The 22,100-nt window shown below is 43.6% G+C and overlaps 1 protein-coding gene across 1 annotated transcript in view; it reads left to right on the top strand.

Moving 5' to 3' along the window:
* Positions 1–22,100, top strand: part of SLC66A3 (solute carrier family 66 member 3) — an 89,997-nt gene that overhangs the window by 56,138 nt on the left and 11,759 nt on the right. Inside the window, exons 4-6 of the mRNA XM_078647800.1 lie at positions 1,517–1,574; positions 1,859–1,979; positions 11,430–11,471. Coding sequence (XP_078503926.1) covers positions 1,517–1,574; positions 1,859–1,979; positions 11,430–11,471 — 221 coding nt within the window. The remainder of the gene's footprint in view (positions 1–1,516; positions 1,575–1,858; positions 1,980–11,429; positions 11,472–22,100) is intronic.

Raw genomic sequence — 22,100 nt, 5'->3', positions numbered from 1 at the left:
TCCAGTTCCCGCTGAGTGCCCTTTCATTCAACCCTTGATGCTCCATCACGGGGCAGACGGCTAGTGGTAGATCACAGAAACACTGTACCAACTTCCAAAATTAAAAAGTACCAAGGTTTAGAATGGCAATAGTTGCTTGTTCAAACTCCAGCTTTCTTAACCTCCTTCCATATCGTTTATCAACGCCCACCTCCCTCATCCACACAGTGCAATTCATGGGAACCTCTCCTGGATTAAATATCAGACATTCCCATTTTCTACCCACACCTCTGTTTCTTAGGCTATCTCAGCATTTGGTTTGGCAATTTGGCACCACATCAGACTCAGAACTCAAGCAATGAAAATTAGGGAAACATATACATATTGGTGATTACACCTATTTGAGCAATGAGAAACTCTAAAAAGACTTTAAAACTGGGGCAAAATAATTACAATAAAATTATGAAAATATCACACATATCAAATTTAAAACTTTGGCATTTATGCACTTAAAGGCTTCTCTTTACCAACTGACATTGAAACTATTCAAAACAACAATGTAAAGTAGAACGCGGATTACTGTGCATCATCCACGACTTGTCCATAGCCAATAGGTCTCGCTGTTGAGACCTTATAAGTATTTAGTTATGCAGCACAATATCCTTGGTGCAACAGCATCAACCGTTGCATGGCTAAACGCTTATAAGGTCCCAAAGGTGAGACCTATTGGCTATGCCAATGCTTGTTTTTCATATGGAACCTTGCTAATGACCGGCGTGGTTCTTTGCATTTGAAAAAAAGATGATTTAATGGCTAGTGAGTGCATTTAATAAAACTTGAGGTCAAACGACTGTCCATATTTAAGAACAGCAGCTTAAACCCTCAGAGCAAAATACTCTACCTCTGAAATTGTCAAAAATTCCCCATGAACTGTTCAAGCAAAATAAATCTGCCCCTCCCAGCCATGGAATCTCCTGCACTCTGTGATGAACTAATTTGCTCCTTAATAACATCAGTAACCAAATGCAAACACATGCAAACCAAACCAAACTTAACTTCCTACCTCCAAAAATATGCCGCTGCCTGATTAAAAAACATATTGTTAGATTCTTCCATCTCCTGTAGCACTGCTTATCCCTTGGCCAAAAAGCATTTATGACTGCTAGCAAGTTCATCCCCTACAAATCTTAAGAGTTTGCGTACATCTCACCTCCCCCCAATACACTATCCATACTTCACTTCAAAGTCGAGAATTTATAGCTCACTTTGCTTTAAAATGTCAAAATATTAAGACAGACTCTACGTAGAATCTCTACGTAGAATCTTTTTTTCTAATCGACATATTACTTTGTTATTCCAAAGCCCCATCAGGTCTGTCATGATAGGTGCTCCCTTGCCACCGTAGATATGTTCACAATTGCACAATTCCAAGTATGAAAAATGTAAAGAGTAATAGAGATAGAAAAAAGCCAATCTGTATTTCCTGGATCCACAGGCTATGAATATTGTAAGTGTGTGCCCCTTAACTTCAGGCCAGCTTTGCTGCAGGATGGTATCTTCTGGCTCTGCAGAAGTGGATCATTGACCTGGCAATGGTATGTACAGTGCTCCTGACCCATGACTGAAGGTGGCATATTCATTCTTAATTTCAGATGGGAAATACAATGGTCAATGAATGAAAAATGTTGAATGAAGTTAAATGTCAATTCGTCAACTAAATTAATAAATTAAGGTTGTATTGTATTATACCTTCTAGGTACAGATGTTGATTACAAGTAGTCGCCAGAAGGATCTATGCATGCTATTTCATTTTGGTTGGCTGACAGATAAAATAGGCCTACTTGTGATTTTATGTGGTTTTGTTGGTTATTTCTTGTAGACATGTTGCACCTTCATTAGTGCTGCTAGCAAATTTGTCCAGCTTCAATGTTTGTGGCAGACAAAGGATTCCGGACAAGTGAGTGCCTTGACATGGAGTATGGCCTGCTACACCTGTGCAAGTAAGGAAACTAAGTTGTTGTATTTGAAAATGGAAGTGGTTTAACACATTCTGTATATTTAAGAGGTTGCAATACTGTTTTGGCAATCTTAGTTGCATATATGTGGGCAAGGAGGTGATGGGGTGGAGCTAGTGACTGGGCTATTTCATTGCTCAACCAGGCAAGCCCTACTAGTACAGTACAGTAGTGCAGCACTAGAGCGTCCCAGGAGGACTGGCATGTAGAGGAGAGTACTAGCACTCTCAGTAGGGCTGCTATACGTTTGTTCTGCTATACTTGCTCTATCTGAAATGTCCTTCTGGAGTGTAAAGGGAAGTAGAGACTTTTAATGTCTTAAAGCTGGGGCTGACAAAGAGATTGTCTTTAGTTGATCAAATGTAGTATTGGCAATATAATCCCTTATCAAAGTTTGCCCTTTTTTCAGAAGTCTATTGATTGGTTAACGTAAGATGAGAAGTTCCTATAAAAGTTTGCAAATCCAAAAAAGCACTGAGTTGGCCATTTCATAACTGCAACTACCTTCTTTGGATCCATAGGCATATCTTCAGCAGAAAGAATGTATCCTAAGTACTCTACCTCAGAGGCGTCAAATGTAAATTGTTCTGGTTCACAAGCTTGCTGATGACATCTTAGACGATTCAGTGTCTCATTAACATGCTCAACATGTTGCTCAGGATTAGATGAACATATCAAAATATCATCCAAATGGGCAATTACAGAATGGTTTAACAACTCATAGAAGACTGGAGTGGTTGGTATTTATAATGTCCAAAACAAGTACAAAATGAAGACTTCTATTGGTCTATCTTTCTGATTCTTAGCAAGAGATAAGCCCCCCTCAAACTTTGTTTTGTAAAATTCTCTATTCTCTGTGCCAATTTTAAAATGATTTTAATAAGGAGAATCAAACAACGGTCTTTAACAGTTTCATTGAATCTGAGGAGTCTTTCTAGGCCACAAAGAAAAGATGTTCTCCTGCAAGGGAACAAGACATAACCATCAAGCCATTCTGTAAAATCTCCTCTAAATTCACCTTAAAGGTCTTCTTTTCAGGTTCTGGTAACAGGGGTATTCTATCGAAAGGAACTACAGCTTCAGGAACAAGATCGATATGACAGTTGTATTCTCTTGAAACTCTTAAAATGTACCCTGTAGGTTTTAAGAACACATTCTGAAACTATACATCACGATGAAATGTGACATCATATTGATATCGCCTCGAGAGTAGGTCTTGAGAGAATATGCCTGAAGGCCAGTATTAAACAGCTTGCACACAATGCAAGGAGCAAGATTCGAAGGGCAAAATAAGTACCAGGGTGGTTCAGTTTATATAAAGAGTTTGGTGGCTTAGATTTGATCTCTAATATTAGTGGATGATAAGGAGAAGCTAATAAGTCAAAGGAACAGATCTCTACATTTTCTCCAATGGACACAGGTAATGGTGCAGTTTTTACAGTAATAGGTCTTGAACTCAGAAACGAACCTTCTATGGCAGATGCCTCCAACTTTTTTATTAGCAAGAGCAACTTCTGTTGAATGAAAATCGTCCCAAGCTACTAATAGTATTAATATTGTACAGCTCAGACAGAATTACATTAGTGGCCATCCTGTGCAAGATTACCACACCTGATCGCCTTAGTGCAGGATTGCCATAAGTAATTTAAAAAAGACTTAGGAGCATATTTACAAGCCCCGTACGCCACTTTTGTGCCGCGGTTGCATCACTTCTGTGACGCAACAGCGGCGTAAACTCAGCGCAACGTGACTCATCTAGGGTGATGTGTCACGTTGTAAAGCCCTGAACCTCATGAAACCTGCTTCAGGTTTCATGTGGGCGTTCCAGAGCAGGGGGGCGTTCCGGCACAGGAACGCCTCGCAAACGTGGCTGAGTGAAATGTACACGATTTTACTTAGTCACTTTTCCGACCCCGCTGCGTCAAAGCCTTGCGCCTGCTTGAAGCAGGCGTAAGGCTTGATGCACCGCGTTGGACATAGGCAGGGTTGGAACAGTGCTGGAGTTGCGTTGCGCCCGCGACGCAACTCCAGCACTGCGCCAACCTTACGCTGGCAGATGCGACACGCATCTGGTTATCCTTGCGCCATGATTCGCCGCATTGTAAATGGGGCGCATCTGTGGTGGCGCAAGGGTAAACTTACGTGATGCATCTTTCCTGGCGCATCCCTGGTGATTTGCAGGGATGCCCCAAGAAACGTAAATCTGCCCCTCAGTCAACTAGAATACTTCTGCAATGATAATACACAGCAGCCACAGCTACAATACCCCCTGGCACCAAGGTAATAATACCAAGTTAAAAATGTTAGTAAGTCTCCCAATGCTACTCAATTTATCCTCCGCTTTAGAAACAGTTTGGAAATTATGGGTTCTGAAAATACATACATATTGCATATTATTTAATTCAAGCCAAACCTTCTAATTTAGTAGGCTGAGCTGCTTACTGGAGAGCGTCTCATGCATAGCTGGAGAGCTACCAGCAGCTCATGAGTTACTAGTTTGAGAAGCCTAATTTACAGTCTCCCTACAATCAAACATCTTCTTGAAAGTCTTTAGAAATGTTGGAAATGCTCTAACACATAATCATTTGTAGTTCTAAAAATGGTTGCCCAAGGCAACGTCCAACCTTGGATGTAGCCATTCTAAACTGTTGGAGTGGAAACGTAAATTTAATTGGACAGGCATTTAAAAAAATGTTTTAGTTGTTTGAGGTTGAAGGATAATCTGTCCCATAGAAGCCACACCTCCAGTAAAGTGATCTTCTCTCCAGGTAAGGTCTGAACTCACTGGTTCAAAGATTGAACTGCCATGAGTAAATCCTGCTTTTGATACGTATTGGATCCTTCAGGTTAGTGGAATCTTTGGCATCCTACCCTAGTAATGGCAAGTCGCACATCTATTATCTTCTCATCCTTCCTTGAAGGATAGAAATGGTAACCTCCTTTAACCACTCATCACTGTCCTGCAGATTCACTGTGAAGAAAAAGAAGAGACGCCAAGTAAAGCACTTAGAAAACTGTTTGCACAAGATGGACTGGCAGGCAAAGAGAAAGGCAGCGAGGAGAATAAATAGTAAGAAGTTGAAGAACAAACCTCTCTAAACCCATACAAAGTAAACATTATACAAAAATACTTCAAGCAAAAAAGATGCTGTAAAAATAACAATAACCCAAATGTGCACGAAAAAGCAGAAACCTGGGAATGCAGTGCAGCGGATGAAAAATAGAATGAAGACGTATCCTTGAAGTTGAGATTCAATAAGGGATATGACTTCATCTCATATACGAAGAGATTCTGATCCTTCCCTTGTACAAATGAAGTAATATTCTACCATACTGTATTTGAAGCTTCGATAGGAATTTTTTTTATTTCCTGTTAGCTTTATTCATGTAGTTTCTGTCCTCTGACCACTAGAGGTCTCCTATTTTTAAAAATTGCAAGTTCTCTTCCGTCTTCTCCAAGTGCCACGGAAGTGTGGATGAAGAAAAGATGGATTTTGTGTTAATGTCACCCTTGTCTTCCTTCCAAACAGGCAGGATCACCACTGCGAAAATCCCTTGAACCACCTGCGCCAACCTATAACCATGCTCTTGAGCCCCATGAAGACCGACGCTAGTTAAGGCCATGTAGTGTCTGCCATCCCACTGCCATGAATCCTCATCCCCAACACCCAGCCAGTGCACACTGCTCCCAGCAGCACAAGGTGAAACATGAAAGCCAGGACAATGTTTTAAACAACATCCAGAAGATTTCAACAAGTTCTGAAAGTCCTCCAACCTCCAGGGCCGGCACTTCAGACACCAGTCATCCTTTTTCTCAATAACCGATTCCCTAAAAACGAAACAATCTGGACCGCGAGAAATGTTCAGTCCATCTGGACAACAGGAATTGCTCAAGGAAGGCACCCAAGACCTCATCCTCTTCTGCAGCCTCCAGAGAAACATTCCACAGAGGCAAGCACAATTCACTGTAAGGACCTTGAATCTGTTACGCCTGTTGTTCAAGAGACAAGAGGCTGGAAGTAGTAGTTCAGGCAAAGCAGGAATCACACCTACTGAGGTCTCTGGCATACAGACAGGAGTTCTGTGGTCAATAATCCGAAATAGCAATGAGAGCGCGGCCACAGTAAATTTAATATAGCAGGAGATATGTCCTACTAGAAACACTGCTGGACTGCATCTCTATAGTGAAAGTGTACACATACAGCTGCCTTACTAGAGTGTAGGGTATGGCAATTTGGGAAGAAAAAAAAGTCTATCCTTTTAAGCAACGCTTATGAAGCTAGGCCTGGATAGTAGGCTGCAGCGACTGTGGCGGTCAAATCAAAAGGTGTCAAGAGCAAAAAAAAAGGTAACGGGGCAAAAATAGCAGAAAAGGATAAGTGGGTAAGACGTCTCCTGATGTTGGCTGGAAAAAATGGTCCAGTCACTTTCAGCACAGAATTCTTACAGTCCATGGTGTATGGGTACTCTTTTAGTGTATTTTGTGCCAAACCCAGTTGAGAGAACTTTGAATATATCCTCCAACAAGGTGGGCAATAGAGATTCTGTCCTTAAAACTCTTCATATTGAAAGGCAGGGTGGTATAATAAATAGTAATTATACTGACAATGTTCCTGATGCATAGAGGTATACTTTATTTTTTTAGAAATCTGCATGAGGAGGTTTATTTTAGAGAACTGGAGCATTTGCTAGTGGATTTGACCTACACACAGTGATAAATTTAGAAAAAAGTTGACTTTAAATTCTCTTTCAGATGAGCGCAGGTACTTCCTGTCCAACCAACACAATGTTCTTAAGAGTGTTGAGGGGACCTAGAGAGCCATTCACGAATATTATCTGCGTTAATGTGTAGGAAGGAGGCGAGACTGTCATTGCGTAGCTTGTCATTGCCACAGCTGAGTCCAAGAATTTGTAATCTTCTTGTAGATTTTGTTCATGAATTCTGCGACGTATTAAGGGCAAAGTTAATCCGAACAGAATAACTGACTAACTTGGCTGAATGGTTAGCCGTTTGTACCCTGTCATGCTCTTCGGCTGCCTGACAGTAGTTTTGTTGTTCTAGCTGTTGCCACTTTATGTAAGGAAAGCTCATGCAAAAAACAACGAAGCACTAAACTCTTTAAAAAAAACTCCAGGCAAGGTAATCAGGAAGACTGTGGTTGGTTACTGACTGACAGATTTCAGTGGGTGTGCAGATTGAGGAAATTAATGATTGGCAATATTACATCACAGTCCCAGATTTGCTTCTTATAGACAGTGGGCCTGGTTCACAAGGGGCCTCAGGCCCCGCACTCGGGGTGAAATCTCTGCAACGAAAATTCTAATTACGGGGATTCTGCCCCAAGTGCGTAGACCCCGCCACAACTGCGGGTCCTCCGCCACGAGTGTTGAGGTCCTTGGTGAATGTCAGGCCTTCATCCGGGCCAAAGGTATGTAAGTGAGTGGCGCAAATCACGTGCAGATGGAGGACAGAACCCCCACGCACACCTTTTGCACGTCGGGTGCCCCGCGTTCACTAGCGTAGGCAAAGCTACTGAAGGCAATTGAACATGGCTGTCTTACCCACTGGATTCACTCTCAACCAGTCTGTGTACAGTGAGTCCACAGTGCAGCTGGCAAAAGGGGAAGAGGGAACTTGAGACGGCATAAATTCGGGAAGAACCAGAGCATTGGAGGCAAGAATACGGTCCACAACAAGGGAACAAAAGCCTTGAGCGAACAAGCAGGGAGCTGGAGAAGGACAGGGGAAAGAAGCGGACTGGCAGAAACACAAGAAAGGCAAGGAGAAGAGACTGGACCTGTTCTTCACCAGTTGCAGCACCCCACAGCATGATGGGGTCCCAGAGCCATGGGAGAAGCGAACTTCACGTTCCCCACAATCCATAGAAACAGGTGAACTGGAAATTCATCATCATACAGGGTTTATTTTGAACCTACAAACTCTTAAAACAATACAATAAATGCAAAACAAGCATCACAAATCCTAATAGAAAGTTTAACATTTTGATAAAATACAAATATTAATAAAAATAACACAAATATTTGAAGCACATAAATGTGAATGGTACACAAAAGATAAAAACACCCCAGTACATCGTGAATAAGCCCTCACTCAAAGATTAAGTTTTTAATCATGAACATAATTAAAGTAAATAGGAATGTTCTTAAGAAGCATTTAGCAAAGGCTTTGGCACAGATACCATCAATAAGGCATGGCAAGATCAAGGGTGTCTCAAAAGAATTCAAAGGTGACTACAGGGCTAGCCGTGTATCTATATATGTTCAGTGCCTCACTGTGGCTGTTTATTTGAATATGAATCATAACTGGAATTATTCATTTCGTCCTGATATATGATACAGGATAGTCCGAAAATGTCCCTATATGTTCTTACTGCAAAAGACCCAAGAATCGGAAAACAGACGGCCAAGGCCCTGTTTTTAGGTTGAGCCTGAGCAGGCGCATTCGCTGCTCTGCAAGGCATGCTGTGTTGAGATATGGCATAGAAGCGCGCCCATTTTCCGCTCATCTTTTCAATTGGCTCCTGTTACTGGTCTTGCGAAATCATTGCTTTTCATTCATGAATCGGCTTAGTAGTCCCTCCTTGGTACCGCCTTATCTGCATTTGTAACCTCCCATAACAACTGGACTTTTTACTTGTGTTGTTACATGGTCTGCGTTATGAAGGCGGTAAGCACTGTTTTCTTTAATGAATAATGCGGGACAATAGCGTCCGCTTCGTGTATTTGCAGTGCAGCATGCGCGCTTTCACTTTAACAAGCATTTGCAATGCAATAGGTCATTTGCGAGATTGTGAGCTATTGGCATTGTAAATGACAATGCCTTTTTTGTGCTTAAGTAACCTGCACTAATAAAAGGCATTGTCATTTACAATGCCGATAGGTTAACTGTTTGAAAATGTGAGACCTATTGCATTGTAAATGCTTGTTTGGTATTGTTGGCAAGCAGCAGGACTCCAAATCTAAATTTCAAGTTGAGAAGTTTTTTTTAAAAGTCCTTTTTATTTAGTTTTTAATTTTACAATACAACATAAAGGAGTATGGGAACAGTTGTTCCTATCTTAGTCTTCTTAAAGGAAAAGAAGGCAAAACTTCTAAATATCTGTATGTGTTAAAACATATAACTTATTCCCACCCCTCTCTCACCTAAACAGAAAAGGAAAACAAACTTTAGAAAAGCCAACAGGTCTGGCTTTTGATGCCAGCCTTTTGAATTTATCAGTGCTTGTTTTGTTATGGTTTTTTTCAAATCTTTATTGATGGAGACTCTACAAGTACCAGCCCTCATCAAGGTAAAAAAAAACTGTCTAAAAGCAAAAATACTGTTTGGGTCTCTAAAGTCATATGTTCCCACCCTATAGTTGTCGCTAGCACCTAAGGGGATAACTTTAACTTTGTGTGCGGATGTACTCCTTGTGAAAGGACCGAATGCCATCACTCACAGTGAATTTAACCAACAGCTGAAATGGGCTGACCCTTTGCCCAATGTCGTAACCTGCAGGGGGTGGGAGAACAATGTGATGAACACAATAATAGGCCAATAGATGAAGAGGTCTTATGAAAGCCCATATGAGTAGCTTATATTAAACACATGATTTTACTAAAACCAGGTCTTGGCTATCTCCATACCTGAAAGGATTCCTTACAGCGGTGTGCCAGGAACTCATCAATTTAAAAAGAAGTACCTTTAAAAGATGTTTTTGGTTACATGTGTGGATTTCACCATGGTCGATTGTGGATATTCTACAGTCTTTCGCTGCATCACCATTTAGGGGGGCATTGGGAAATCACATTCAATAGGTAAATAGACTTGTGGCTCGCAGTAGAGGAGAAAATGGATAGCATGGTTGGGAGACCTCGTTATAAGTTATCAATGGATTTTGAGTCTTTTGAGAATGTTTGTGATGGTGTGGCTGTGATCTCTTAAGCCTCTCCATTGCCATAATCATTCACAACCTTAACCACATGCGCGCGGCAGGTTTTCCCGCTGCGCGCTGAAGTTTTTAAAACCCCGCGGTTCATGACGAGCTCAGCTCATCATGAGCGCACGACAGATAAACCTCATGACGAGCTGAGCTCGTCATCCGCATCGAGGGGGTTAAATAGCAATATGAAATTAGGGGGGGGGCTTTTTCCAGTTTGCAACATAATGTAGAATCATAAGAAAACCTAAAATTCAGTCAGCCTTTGGTGTTCTTAGAGGGTAGCTTAGAGTTACCACAAAAGCCAACAAAATTAGATATTTCAAAGTTGTTTTCATGGCTTCTTATCTTTCCACCAAGAACACCTTGATATGTGGACAGTCCCACCAAGTGTGATGGAAATCCCGAATGGGACCTCAAACCCTCCATCAGTATGCACTTGTACAGGGGAAGATCGTATTAAATTTCGCTGGGTATGCATAGCATTCACTGCTTACTTTGCAATGTGCTCCCGATCTAGGATACTATGTGAGTTTTTTTGTGATGTCTCACTACAAGTGTTTCCACTAGGTTTCTTCTATTTCCCATCCCAAGTCCTTTTTATTTTACCAGTGCAGCTTATGTGCCTGGCGCGCAGGAGAAGGCCTTCATTAAAAAATTATATAGGACCAGTATTGTCCCTCTTGTGCTCCCTCCTAATTTCACAATTCTTAAGAAGGTGCCAGGTCACAGGTGGCTGCCCCCTTGATTATTGGATCCATCACCCATCCTCAGAGCTGATCATAGTTGAATCTCTGTGCTTCCTCAAGTTTATATATTTGTTTGCATGTCAGAACCATACCCTTATGGCGCATGTTCAAAATATGAAGCTAGTTCTCTTCGTTTCACTTACCAACATTTCCAGGTCTACTGCTGGCCTAAAGGTGGGATTGTTGTGGGGGTTGTATGGAGTGGGGAATGGGGCTAAATGTGATTATTTCATCATAGTATCCTGTACCGTTAGTGTCGTGTTGGTAGGTGTGCTAACATCTGCGTTTTGGGGGCTTTCTTGTTGAGGTTTCCGCACTAGGGGCCATACGTATCAAAAAAGAGTATTGCGGTTCTCTAATTGCGGTTTTTAGCGAATTGCAATTAGAGAATCACAAAATGCAATGTATGTAGGATTTGCTAAAAAATTTGCGAATCCTACATATTCCTTATTTGCGAATCGGAAATTGAGATTTGCAAATAAGGAATACCTTCCCATTCATTCCTATGGGCTAGGAGGCCCATAGGAAGGACTGGGAAGACATTCTCAATTTGTGATTACCAATTGGAGAATCGCAAATTGAGAATGTAATTTCAAGGTTGCAAGAGTGCCAAAAGGACACCCTGTTGCACCTCTGTAATATGCATGTGTGCACATTTTGCGCACATACATGCCCTAAGGGGATTTATTTCATGATCTTTTGTGTGGTGTATACATAATAATTGTAATTCTTTCCTTGATTTGCAGCTCGAATATTTACAACCCTGATGACCACCAAGGACATGATGGGTGCGTATATGAAAATAAGAACCAAAATATTTTCTTATGCATTATGCCCTTTCTTAAAATATAGGTTGTCTGAGGAGGGCAGCGGTTAAATAGGTACAAATGCATGAAATATAAAAATTTGTTAAGTTGGCGTTGCAATCATTATCTGGGTCACTCAAAATGGAGTGAGTTGTTGAGTGGGGAACTGCTGCATCTACCTTGTACTGAAAACAGTACTTAATCCTTAGCTGTTCAGCTGAAAAGGTGTGAAATGCGCCATATTCTGTAGCGGTATTATTTCACCATATTGTAATTTTAACCCATATCAGTACTCTATGGGCAAACATTTCACCTCATTAGAACCGCTTTAACACTCGAAGGCAGCAACCAGTAACTGAAAGCTGACCACATATCCTTTGCAAAAGTGCTTGCCACGGAGTTGCACCATATGTGACACTCCTTTTAAAAAACGTTTGATCCGTTTGAGCTGACACAATGTTGAAAATTATGAAGCAAATGAAGGATTATGCGTCAAATGCTGTAAATCCATATTTATATGAAAAACTGCATGAAAATGGGAAGGTTTTGGTTTGTGTTTTTAAATTTATGATTCCACCATAAAAGATTTGGACTTGATAGCAAAAGTACGCATTTTCATAAACTGTTAAACAGATGTTGCCAACTATGGGGCAGATTTACAACACCCCTGTGCCACCAGTACGTCACTTTTTGTGACATACTGGAGGCGCATTTCACTTCTCAATATTTACAAGGAGGGGTAAAGCCACCCTGCGTGACTTTTCCTCTCCTGCACTTTGCGTGGAAGGGGCGTTCCATGGGTGTTGCTGTGGGTGTTCCCACGCAACACCCATGGAACAATACATATTTCCAGATTTACGAGCAATCGCAAATCTGGAAATGCGTAGCGAGGCGCAACGAGGAGAAATGTTTTTATTTCTCCTCGTTTTTCCTCTTCCAAAGCGTGCTGCATTCTACAGCACGCATTGAAAGAGGAACATGCCTGTAGTGATTGTTTTTGTGCAGGAAGGTGCCCCTTCCGGCACAAAAACAATCTCCCCATGATGCAGGCATTCTTGCTCCATGGTGCAAGGGTGTCTGGCTGGCGCATGGGAGAGCACAGGAATGTGACATATTGTTGTAAATATGTTGCATTCCTGTGCTTAGGAAGTGCTGCAGCGTGGCGCAGCCAAAAGGCATGCGTTCCCGTGCTGCAGCACTTTCTTGTAGATCTGCCCCTATATATTTTGTGCTGATTTTGGAGTGATATACACTACTGTTGTAAGATTAGTGAAACCTCTCTGCTGGAAGGTCTCAGCATATTACATTCTGTAAGTATTGGAATTACTCACTTTGGAAAAATAAAGAAAAACTTAGAATAAAAGACATTCATATCTAATTCAACGTTTTCTTCTTCATCTTGAGGTAGGTAGATCACCTATTCCTTGAGGTCCAAATTTACTAACATTTTATGCAGAGCAATACAGCAAGACATCTTCCTACGCTGCATCAAATGGGGAGAGTAGGAATGCACCATAATTACCAACATATAGCACATTCCTGCTTTCAGTCTGCCCTGCACCTGTGGCTGCCATGCACCCTCGCACCAAGGTGCAAGGGTGCCTGCGTTACAGCTAGGATTATATTTGTGCAGGAAGAGACACCTCCCTGCACAAAAACAGTCCCCAGAGGTATTGTGCAGCACACGTAGAAAGAGGAAATAACAAGGAGAAATAAACCTATTTGTCCTCATTACGCTTCACCTGGAAAGGCATAGCATTTTAACCCAGTCCCAGGTTTACTAGTCTTAGTAAATCTGGGAATGCGCCAAAAAGCATGGGTGGAGGGAAGGGAAGACCCAAACTCCACACATGGAACACCATCCCCACGCAGAGTAACCCAAGGCAGCCACTTGTGCTACCTTGCTTTACTCCAGATTTACCATGCCATTCAGAGCCTCACATGGTGGCTCTGCGTGGCATAGTAAATCTAACTTAAGGACAACACAAACCTTTGCTAAATCTGGGCCAAAATCTGATGTGGCCCAGCTGCACAGGGAAATAAACATATTTATTTATACGCAGATACATGGCTTATCAGGGGATCTTTGGAAATGTGTATCTTCCAGCTATTGGAACGACTCTTAAGGGAATTAATTAATTGGTTTGCACTGTGGTAGACGTGGTCACCCTTCACCAACAAATTCTGGGCAATGCAACTCTTGACTCTGCTTCCCATCAGTCACCAAGTCCGACAAGGAAGTCTTTTAAGACCAATTCCTGTTGATGGGTTTGTTCAAAAAGCCGCCCAGCTTCACTGTATGTGGCAACCACACAAGAAATCTTAGGACCATTAGTTGGTGCAACTGCTCAGTAAAATGAAGATGCAGAGTTAGCTGCAAGAAGCAGACTTCCTATAGCGGTGGGCAAGTGAAGAGAAGCTTTTGCTGTGAGTTCCATTCAGCCTGCCTGTTTAGGTCTCATAATTATGAAGTACTTTCAAAATGGGCCACCTGAAGACCAGCTTGTGCTTGTTCTTTGTTCTACATTCTGTCCATCAACTGTGTTTTTTGCAATTTTCACCCCGAGTGGGCTGGGTATGCTCAGACGTGAGTCCCAGGCTCTCCACACCACTGGAGTCAAGCTATCCAGGCTGATGAAGGCTGATAGCCACAAACCGGTCCTTGGATGCTTGATTCTGGTCTGGGAAAGACATGGCTTGGTAGTTCGGACTGGACTGTTCCCATGAGGCACAGGGTCAGAGCTGATTTGCATATAGCCAGTGTCTAGCCCAGGGTGGTGTGGAGTGCAAAAAAACGATGGATTTAGGTCCTGATCCTTGTACTGGGGTGAATGTATGACATTGTTCTACATTCTGTCCATCAACTGTGTTTTTTGCAATTTTCACCCCGAGTGGGCTGGTTATGCTCAGACGTGAGTCCCAGGCTCTCCACACCACTGGAGTCAAGCTATCCAGGCTGAATGAAGGCTGATAGCCAGAAACCGGTCCTTGGATGCTTGATTCCGGTCTGGGAAAGACATGGCTTGGTAGTTCTGACTGGACTGTTCCCATGAGGCACAGGGTCAGAGCTGATTTGCATATAGCCAGTGTCTAACCCAGGGTGGTGTGGAGTGCAAAAAAACGATGGATTTAGGCCCAGATCCTTGTACTGGGGTGAATGTATGACATTGTTCTACATTCTGTCCATCAACTGTGTTTTTTGCAATGTTCTTTGGTTGTAGCAAGGATACATGTTGTGGCCATCTTAGAGTTCTTTCTTGCAGTAACCAGCAAGTGTTTTACTTAGTTCTTATTTTCCTCAGCCCTGTGGTCCAAAATACTGTTTTGATCAGGCGACTACAGAAGTACCACCACAAAGAATTTTGGCACTTAAGAAAGTCCCATTTAGCTGACCTTGCATTAGCAGTAATGCCAGTGGCGGCTCTTCTGCTGAGGCAGATGAGCATTGCCCCACTACTCGTTGAACAGTGCAAAAGAAAATGAAAATAACAAGAAGTTATCATTTTATTTTTCTGTGCCACTCAATACCATGTTAGGTGCAGGTGGGGCTACCCGCTGTCAGAGGGGGCAGGAGTGGCTTGCACTCCTTATGTGCGCATGACGGCTTCTCCGGCCCTCTGGGGGTGGCCAAACAGTCATGCGCACTTAACATGTTCTGCACTGGGCTGTGTTGCACAGCCTGGTGAAGAACATGCTCAGCCTCCCAGGTACTGCCTGAGTGACCAAACAGACCACTCAGACCAATCATGATGCTACTCATGCAGCTTCGTGATTGGGTGAGAGAGTCCGGGAGCCTGGGTGCTTCCGGTGCTGCAGAGTGAGGACGGAGGAGAGAAATGCCTTGGTGAAGAAGGTAGGTTTATTTTTTAGTTGTTTTTTTTTATCCCTCCCCTCTGCATCACCACCTCCATTCCGTGGCAGCCGCCACTGAGTGATGCCGTACTTCATACTTCCAGGTGGAGTCTGGCACAGCCTTGCCAGTGATGCCTTGGTTGGATGCATTATATTGTCTTGCTGTAGCACCAGCTCTGGACAACAGTATGTTACATCCTCTAGACCCAGCATGGTATTCTATGACATGCAGCATTTGGTGATCCTGTGGCTAGACCATCTCACAAGTTTGAACAATAATTTGGGAAACTACTTCTGTCGCCCCTGTGAGTCTCACTAGGTGGGGATACTTCCCAACCTACACGGTTCTCTTCTGGACGGCAGCACTCTTTGAGTGGATCTTTTTTTTCTTAATGACACACTTTGGCTCAGATGTATACAAGCCTGGCATTCTGCACAATCCAATTTGTTTAAAGGCTTTCTTGAAAGCAGGCAGTTCACTTAAGCAGTGAATCCCACCACCTAGATTCGAATGTTTGTATCTTGTTTGTTAGGTCACTTGCATTTGTCGCTAATGCGTGAACATATAAAGACCCAGACACAGATGCGGTAAGATTTTCCAATTTAACCAACATCCCTGAACCGGAGTATATGTCATCTACAGAGTTAAGGTATCATTTAAGTTGGAGTGATAGACATGCCAGGAGGGTGGAGGCTATGGCTTCTGCTTCTCAGCAGAAGACAGCCCACCGGATTTAAAGGTCCTTAATTATTGCTAATCCAGTACTTGCACTGAAGGCAGTGAGAACTTTGTTGCCCCAGCTTCATGTTTGTTTCAACCATTCAGCAATGTATTAAATCAAAGAACCTCCTAAGTGGATGTTTGTTTTTGAAAGGGAACACATAGATTGCCATGACATTCAGGGATTTTTCTCTGTGTGCTGGGGCCATTAATTAATTTGGTGACCATAACAACCATACCTTGCACAGGGAAATCTAGTGAGGCAAATATCTACTGTGAGATGACACCCCTGTAAGGGATTTGCCGTCGGGTCAAATGTTTGAGGATCGGAGCGAAGCTGAGGCTTGCATAAAATCCTGCTGGGCAGTTCAGACAAACTGACCCTCCTGCTGGACCTTACTATGGGGGCAGTAGTGCTTAATTAACGTATGGAGTTACGGTGTCATAGCGAACTGGCACACCACACACTCATGCAGTTGTAGCAACCTTCACTCTGGTGGAGTGAGCATTGAAGCCTTCAGGGTGTTGCTTTGTAGCCAGTCCATAGCAGGTCTTGATGCATAACTCAATCCATCAAGTGATGATTCTGGTTTGCACTGCTTTGCTTTTCCTAGCTCCAGAGAAAATGACGAAAAGTTGGTCATGTTTTGTATTCTCTGCTCTGATCACATAAAAAGCTGGAGGCCCTCTTAGGTTTGAGACAATAGAACTGATCTTCTTTGGAAGGATTAGGCAGTGCATAAAAAGCCACCAGAGGATGGACTGCCCTATGGGCAGGAATAAAGCTTTTGTCCAGTTGTCTAATTTCTCAGGAAAGAAAGATTTGTATGATGGTACCACAGAAAATGTCTGGAGTTCACTCACTCGCCTGTCTAATGTTATGGGGATGAGAAATACAACCTTGATGGTTAGTAGATGAAGAGGGGAGCTGTTCATGGGTTTGAAGGGAGTGCACATTAGAGAAGTGAGTACCAAATTAAAGTCTGACTGCGGCATCATAAACGGTGTTGGCAGGAGCATGTTGATCAGTCCCTTCAAAATACGCATCACAACAGGTGACTTGTAGAAGGATAGATGATCCTATAAATGTAAGAAGGCCTAAAGGTAACCTTTAACCACCACCACACAGCAAGGCCTAGCTTGGCTAAGGACATACTAAACAGAAGAACATCAATTGCTGTGCATGAAGGGGATGGAAATCTCTGGAGGAACTTCAGACAACATACCTCTCCCAGCATCCTACGTAAATAGATTTAGTAGCTGGACACCTGGTTGCTAGGATGATACCAATCACCTAGAGCTGAGTTCTTCAATCTGTGGTGCACGCCCCCCGGGGGAAGGGGGGGCGCAACACGCTCTCAGGGGGGGCGTGCACTCCACCCTACACTCTTACCTTTGTTTTCCACTGTCCCTCCAGAGCAGCAGCTAATTAGCCCGGGGGTTCGGCGGTAACGGAGGGCTGTAGGGGGAGGGGAAATCGCTGGGGCCCGATGTGCCCATGCTTTTGTTTATTTTGAAGAGCTAATCTCCCAAAACTGTGTTAATTCCTAGAGCTGAAATGCTTCAGCTGCAGTAGAATTCAAAGAGTCTCAGCTGTTATGAAACCGCTGTTATGAAACCGAAAGCAAGGAACATTTCAGCTCTAGGAATTAACCCCGTCCTGGGATGGTTAGCTCTCAGCTTTTCCCAGAATGGAGTGAACGTTTCGCTATTACACAGGCATCTCCTGTGGTATCAATGCCCCTGTTTATAGCCTCATTCCAGGGCTGCGATAACTTAAGAATCTGCAAAAAACAGTGTTTGTGCCCAATTTATAATTATGAATTCTTCACTGAGAGAGCTTGGACTTTAGATTTTAACCACTTAAATTCCAGCAGGGCACTTTATATAAACCACACCCTGGAGTTCCACTGATTATACTGCAATGCATGTCCTCTTCTTCCACCTTCCACACGCCATGCACGGTTTGCTTCTATGAATGTCTACATTTCCCTAGTTCCATCTCAGTTTGCATTTTTTTCTATTCTAGCATTATCTTAAAGTGCTCTAAAGTGCCAAAAGGTGACAAGACACCATCACTGAATACAATATGTAAATAGGGAGATCAAATCTGCGGTAGCGTCCACTGTGCTACACCTGCGCCACCCGAATTGCAGTAGTTTCAAAATTTATCAGAACATTAAGTCAATAGCCTTCTCTACAGGAATAATTAGACAATCACAGAGATCCCTTTCCTTTCCACTGCTTCTGGCTCAGGTTTCTATAACCTTTTCTGTTTATTCTACCCGTACGACTTTCATACTTAAGTAAGCCTGCACCTGAGAAATACTAGGAGAAAAGGGGAGGAGAGTCAAAGTGACACAGTTGGTTTAGGTCTTGCTTTCAGTTATCGCACATCTTCCTTCAGTATAGGACAGAGGGACAGCAACACCCATGGACTCTTGTTGTGAAATGTACCCTAAACATTGGTTTACATGCCATTCCCACAATGTATTGCACATTCGAAGGTGATGTCCTACATGTGTGATGTTGTCTGTGCTTCGGTCTCAGTGCCCCTTCGACCTGTGCTGCCTCATGGAGCCGTAGGACACCATCAGGTGCGCAACACCCATAGGGCTAAAAGGGCTTTAGCCCCCCACCCCATTGTGCCTCAGCCCAGACTGCTGCAGCCAAGGCTGGCTCTTGGGTGGTGCGACCAGTGCCACCGCACCTGGGAGCTGGCTTCTGGGGGTGCTGAGTTTGCAAGTACTCTAACACTGTTGCATCCCTCACCGTGCACTCACATGGGCACTCCTGCCTCCCACACAGCGCAGAGGGTTAATGTGCCTGCTACAAAGAATGGATAGCAATGTTTGTCAGAAAGGTGCTATAGAGAGATGAGGTGCATTGTTGGTGAGTGGTACTGAGGGATTTCACAGAGGAGGAGGAAATGGGGGAGTGTACCAGATTCCAGAAATGTGTCCGGTGGTAGGAGGGCCCGACATCTAAAACAATTCAGCTAGGTGGCTCAACCTACAAAAGTTTGAAGACCTCTGACCTAGAGGGTAAGATCAAAAGCTATTGACTGTTGCCATTCAATCTCCAGGTATGAAGGTGCAGGTTTTGTATGCTCGGGTGTAAAACTCTGCCCTGCTGTTGTAACAGGAGGTTTGTTAGAAGGGGCAGTCGTATTGGAGGACACGTGCTTCTCAAACAGTCCAAAGCCACTAGACCGACCCGCCCTGTTTCTCTTGATCTTTTTCAGCACTTTGGGTACGAGCTGGAGGGGTAAAAGGCATCTCTGAGGCAGAACTACCTTCATAACTCCAGTATGCAAACTGTCACAGCATGTTCTCTGAAGTGATGACTAGATTGAGCCAGGGTTGTTCCTATTGTTGGAAAATGCTCCGTGCCACCTCTTAGTGGAACTGCCATTCGTGATCTGCTAGGCATTGTAGGCTGAGTTTGTCTGCCCTGGATTTGAGAGATCCTGGCAGGTATTGGGAAATCGGGGAAATGCCCTGTGCATTTAGCCACTTCCAGAAATGTGGATACTCCTGGCACAGGACCCAGGACTGCCTACTACCTCATTACTGCAGTACTACATGGTGGTCATATTGTCTGTGAGAACTTGTACCTGTTACCCCTTGATGGCTAGAAGGAACGCCTTTAGGGCCAAGTAAATCACTCGCACCTCCAACAATTTTTTTTTTTCTTTTTATATTTTATTTATTGGCAATGATTCAAAACATACAACTCAAGAAGCCAGCATATTATCAATACATGTCAGGATTTGAAATCATCACAGTTAATACATTGCAAGACAGTTTTCTACATGTGTCCCACTCGCCCACACCTAATAGGAGCATAGCTATTCACAACCGTATTCTAATGTCCGGTAGGAATAAGCATAACAAAAAGTTATATTCAGGGTCCAAAATTCGTTAGATGTGACTGATCATTCGTGCCGATCTCCAGGGATTTGATAAAAACAAGGGAAAAAAGAAAGAAAGAGGGAAAAAAAAAAAGAAACCACTGCCAAGTCACAGCGAATCACTTACATGAGTTTCCCCCGTCTGTGCTTCCTCATTAGTGCCCTGCTTCTCTCGAGCCCAAACAATAAATGGTTCCCAGATATCACATGTTCGTGAGGTAGGAGGCATGAGTTCCCAGAAAGTATTCAATTGTATATGACCATATGTAACATCTGATTCACCCAACCCCCCACAGAAGGCACCCTTCTCCGACCCCAATGCACTGCAACTTGACGTTTAGTAAAGAGCAGGAGAAGTGCATGTAATTTGCGCATCTTAACTGGCGTGTCTTTTACATAGCTCAGTAGGCCCAGCATGGGGAAAGGGGAAAGTGTTGTTCCAATGATTTGATTCACTGATGTGAAAATTGTGGGCCAGAATGTGGCAAGCTTTGGGCAGTCCCATGCCATATGTAGAAAGGAGGCTGGAGTGAACCCACAGTGCCAGCAACTATCACCATCCCTGAGGCCCATGCGGTGCAAACCAACAGGCGTCCTTTAAAGCCTGTGGAGGTATTTGAAATGAATCAAGCAGAGTCTATAGCTAGGGGAAAGTTCAGTAAGCTGAACACAGCTAAAGTCCTATTGATCCTCAGTTAACAGAACAGGGAGCTCATCATTCCACCACTGGAGAGCTCTAGGTCTCACTAACTGGGCAGTGTTTTGCGTGTGTGTGTAAAGACATGTAATAAGTTTGCGGGGTGATGGAGCGCAGCAGGTTCCCCAATGTGGACAGGGACGGTGGGGCCCCTGGGAAACCATCGCAGAGGGCGTGGCAGGCAGCGCACAGCTTATGATATAGGAACAGTTCGGCAAATGGGACTCCCTGATCCTCGGTTGCGACTGGGGGGGTACCTGAACGTGTTCTCCGGATACAGGTCAGCGAACGTGTGGAGGTTCATCTTCTGCATCATTTTCTTGCCAATTCCATCCTGAACGCAATGCAACATGGGATTGTGGGCCAAGGAGATGGAAGGGGCATATAGTATCAGAATGTCCGCCCTCTTGCGCAACTCGTCCCATGCCCATCGCAGTGTCTCGTAGTTATCTATATCGCTGTGTGGCCGTCGAAATGACTGATACAATGCCACCTTGAGGGGGACAGGTGCCACGACGTCAGTTTCAACTGTACATGGGGGTTGGAAAGGTGTCTGGTGAACCCAATAATGTAGGAATTGGGCATGTGCACAAAGGGCATATAGTTGCATATCCGGAGCACCCAACCACCCCTGCTTCAGCGGGAGCGTCAGCAAATCCCATGATACTCTGGCCTGCCTGTTTGCCCACACCAGGGAAACCAACTGCGATCTCAAGGACTTGAAAAAATGCTGTGTAAGGGGAATTGGATTAACAAATAAATACAGAAACTTCGGTAAAATGACCATTTTAGCTAGTGCAATTTTCCCTGCCAAGGATAACGGGAGTTTAGACCATATTCTAACCTTCTCCTCCCACCATTTGACGGCACGACCATAATTTAAATTCCACACCTCCAGCGTGTCGCGACTTACCCAAACGCCCAAGTATTTGACCGCCTCAGCCTCCTACTTCAAAGGAAACTCAGAGGTCACTTGAAGTGTGTTATCTGTCATTAGAAACATCACAGTTAATAAAGACACAGTCCAGGCCCCCAAAACATATAAATTCCTTTAAAATGGGGTCTAGGTTCACCGCAGGATCGATGATGTTTAAAGTCGCATAGAGCGAAATGAGAAGGCTTCTGGTGCTGAATCCTATTCCCAAGCCGTGTGGTGTTGTCTGATACGTGCTGCCAGGGGATCCATCGCTATCGCAAAAAGCAAAGGAGAGAGGGGGCACCCCTGCTTGGTGCCTCGCGCTATGGGGAAGGGTTCCGATAGCAGGCCGTTCACCCTAATCCGAGCAGTGGCCATAATGTATAGCAGCCGGATACGGTTTATGAAGAGTGGGCTAAATCCCATGCGACCTAGTATAGCAAATAAATATGGCCACTCTAATGTATCGACACCTTAGTGGCATCAAGGAATACCTCCGCGACTTGCACATC

The sequence above is a fragment of the Lissotriton helveticus genome, chromosome 6 (genome assembly GCF_964261635.1).
Source record: "Lissotriton helveticus chromosome 6, aLisHel1.1, whole genome shotgun sequence".
Taxonomy (NCBI): Eukaryota; Metazoa; Chordata; class Amphibia; order Caudata; family Salamandridae; genus Lissotriton; species Lissotriton helveticus.
This window is presented reverse-complemented; position numbering and strand designations above follow the sequence as displayed.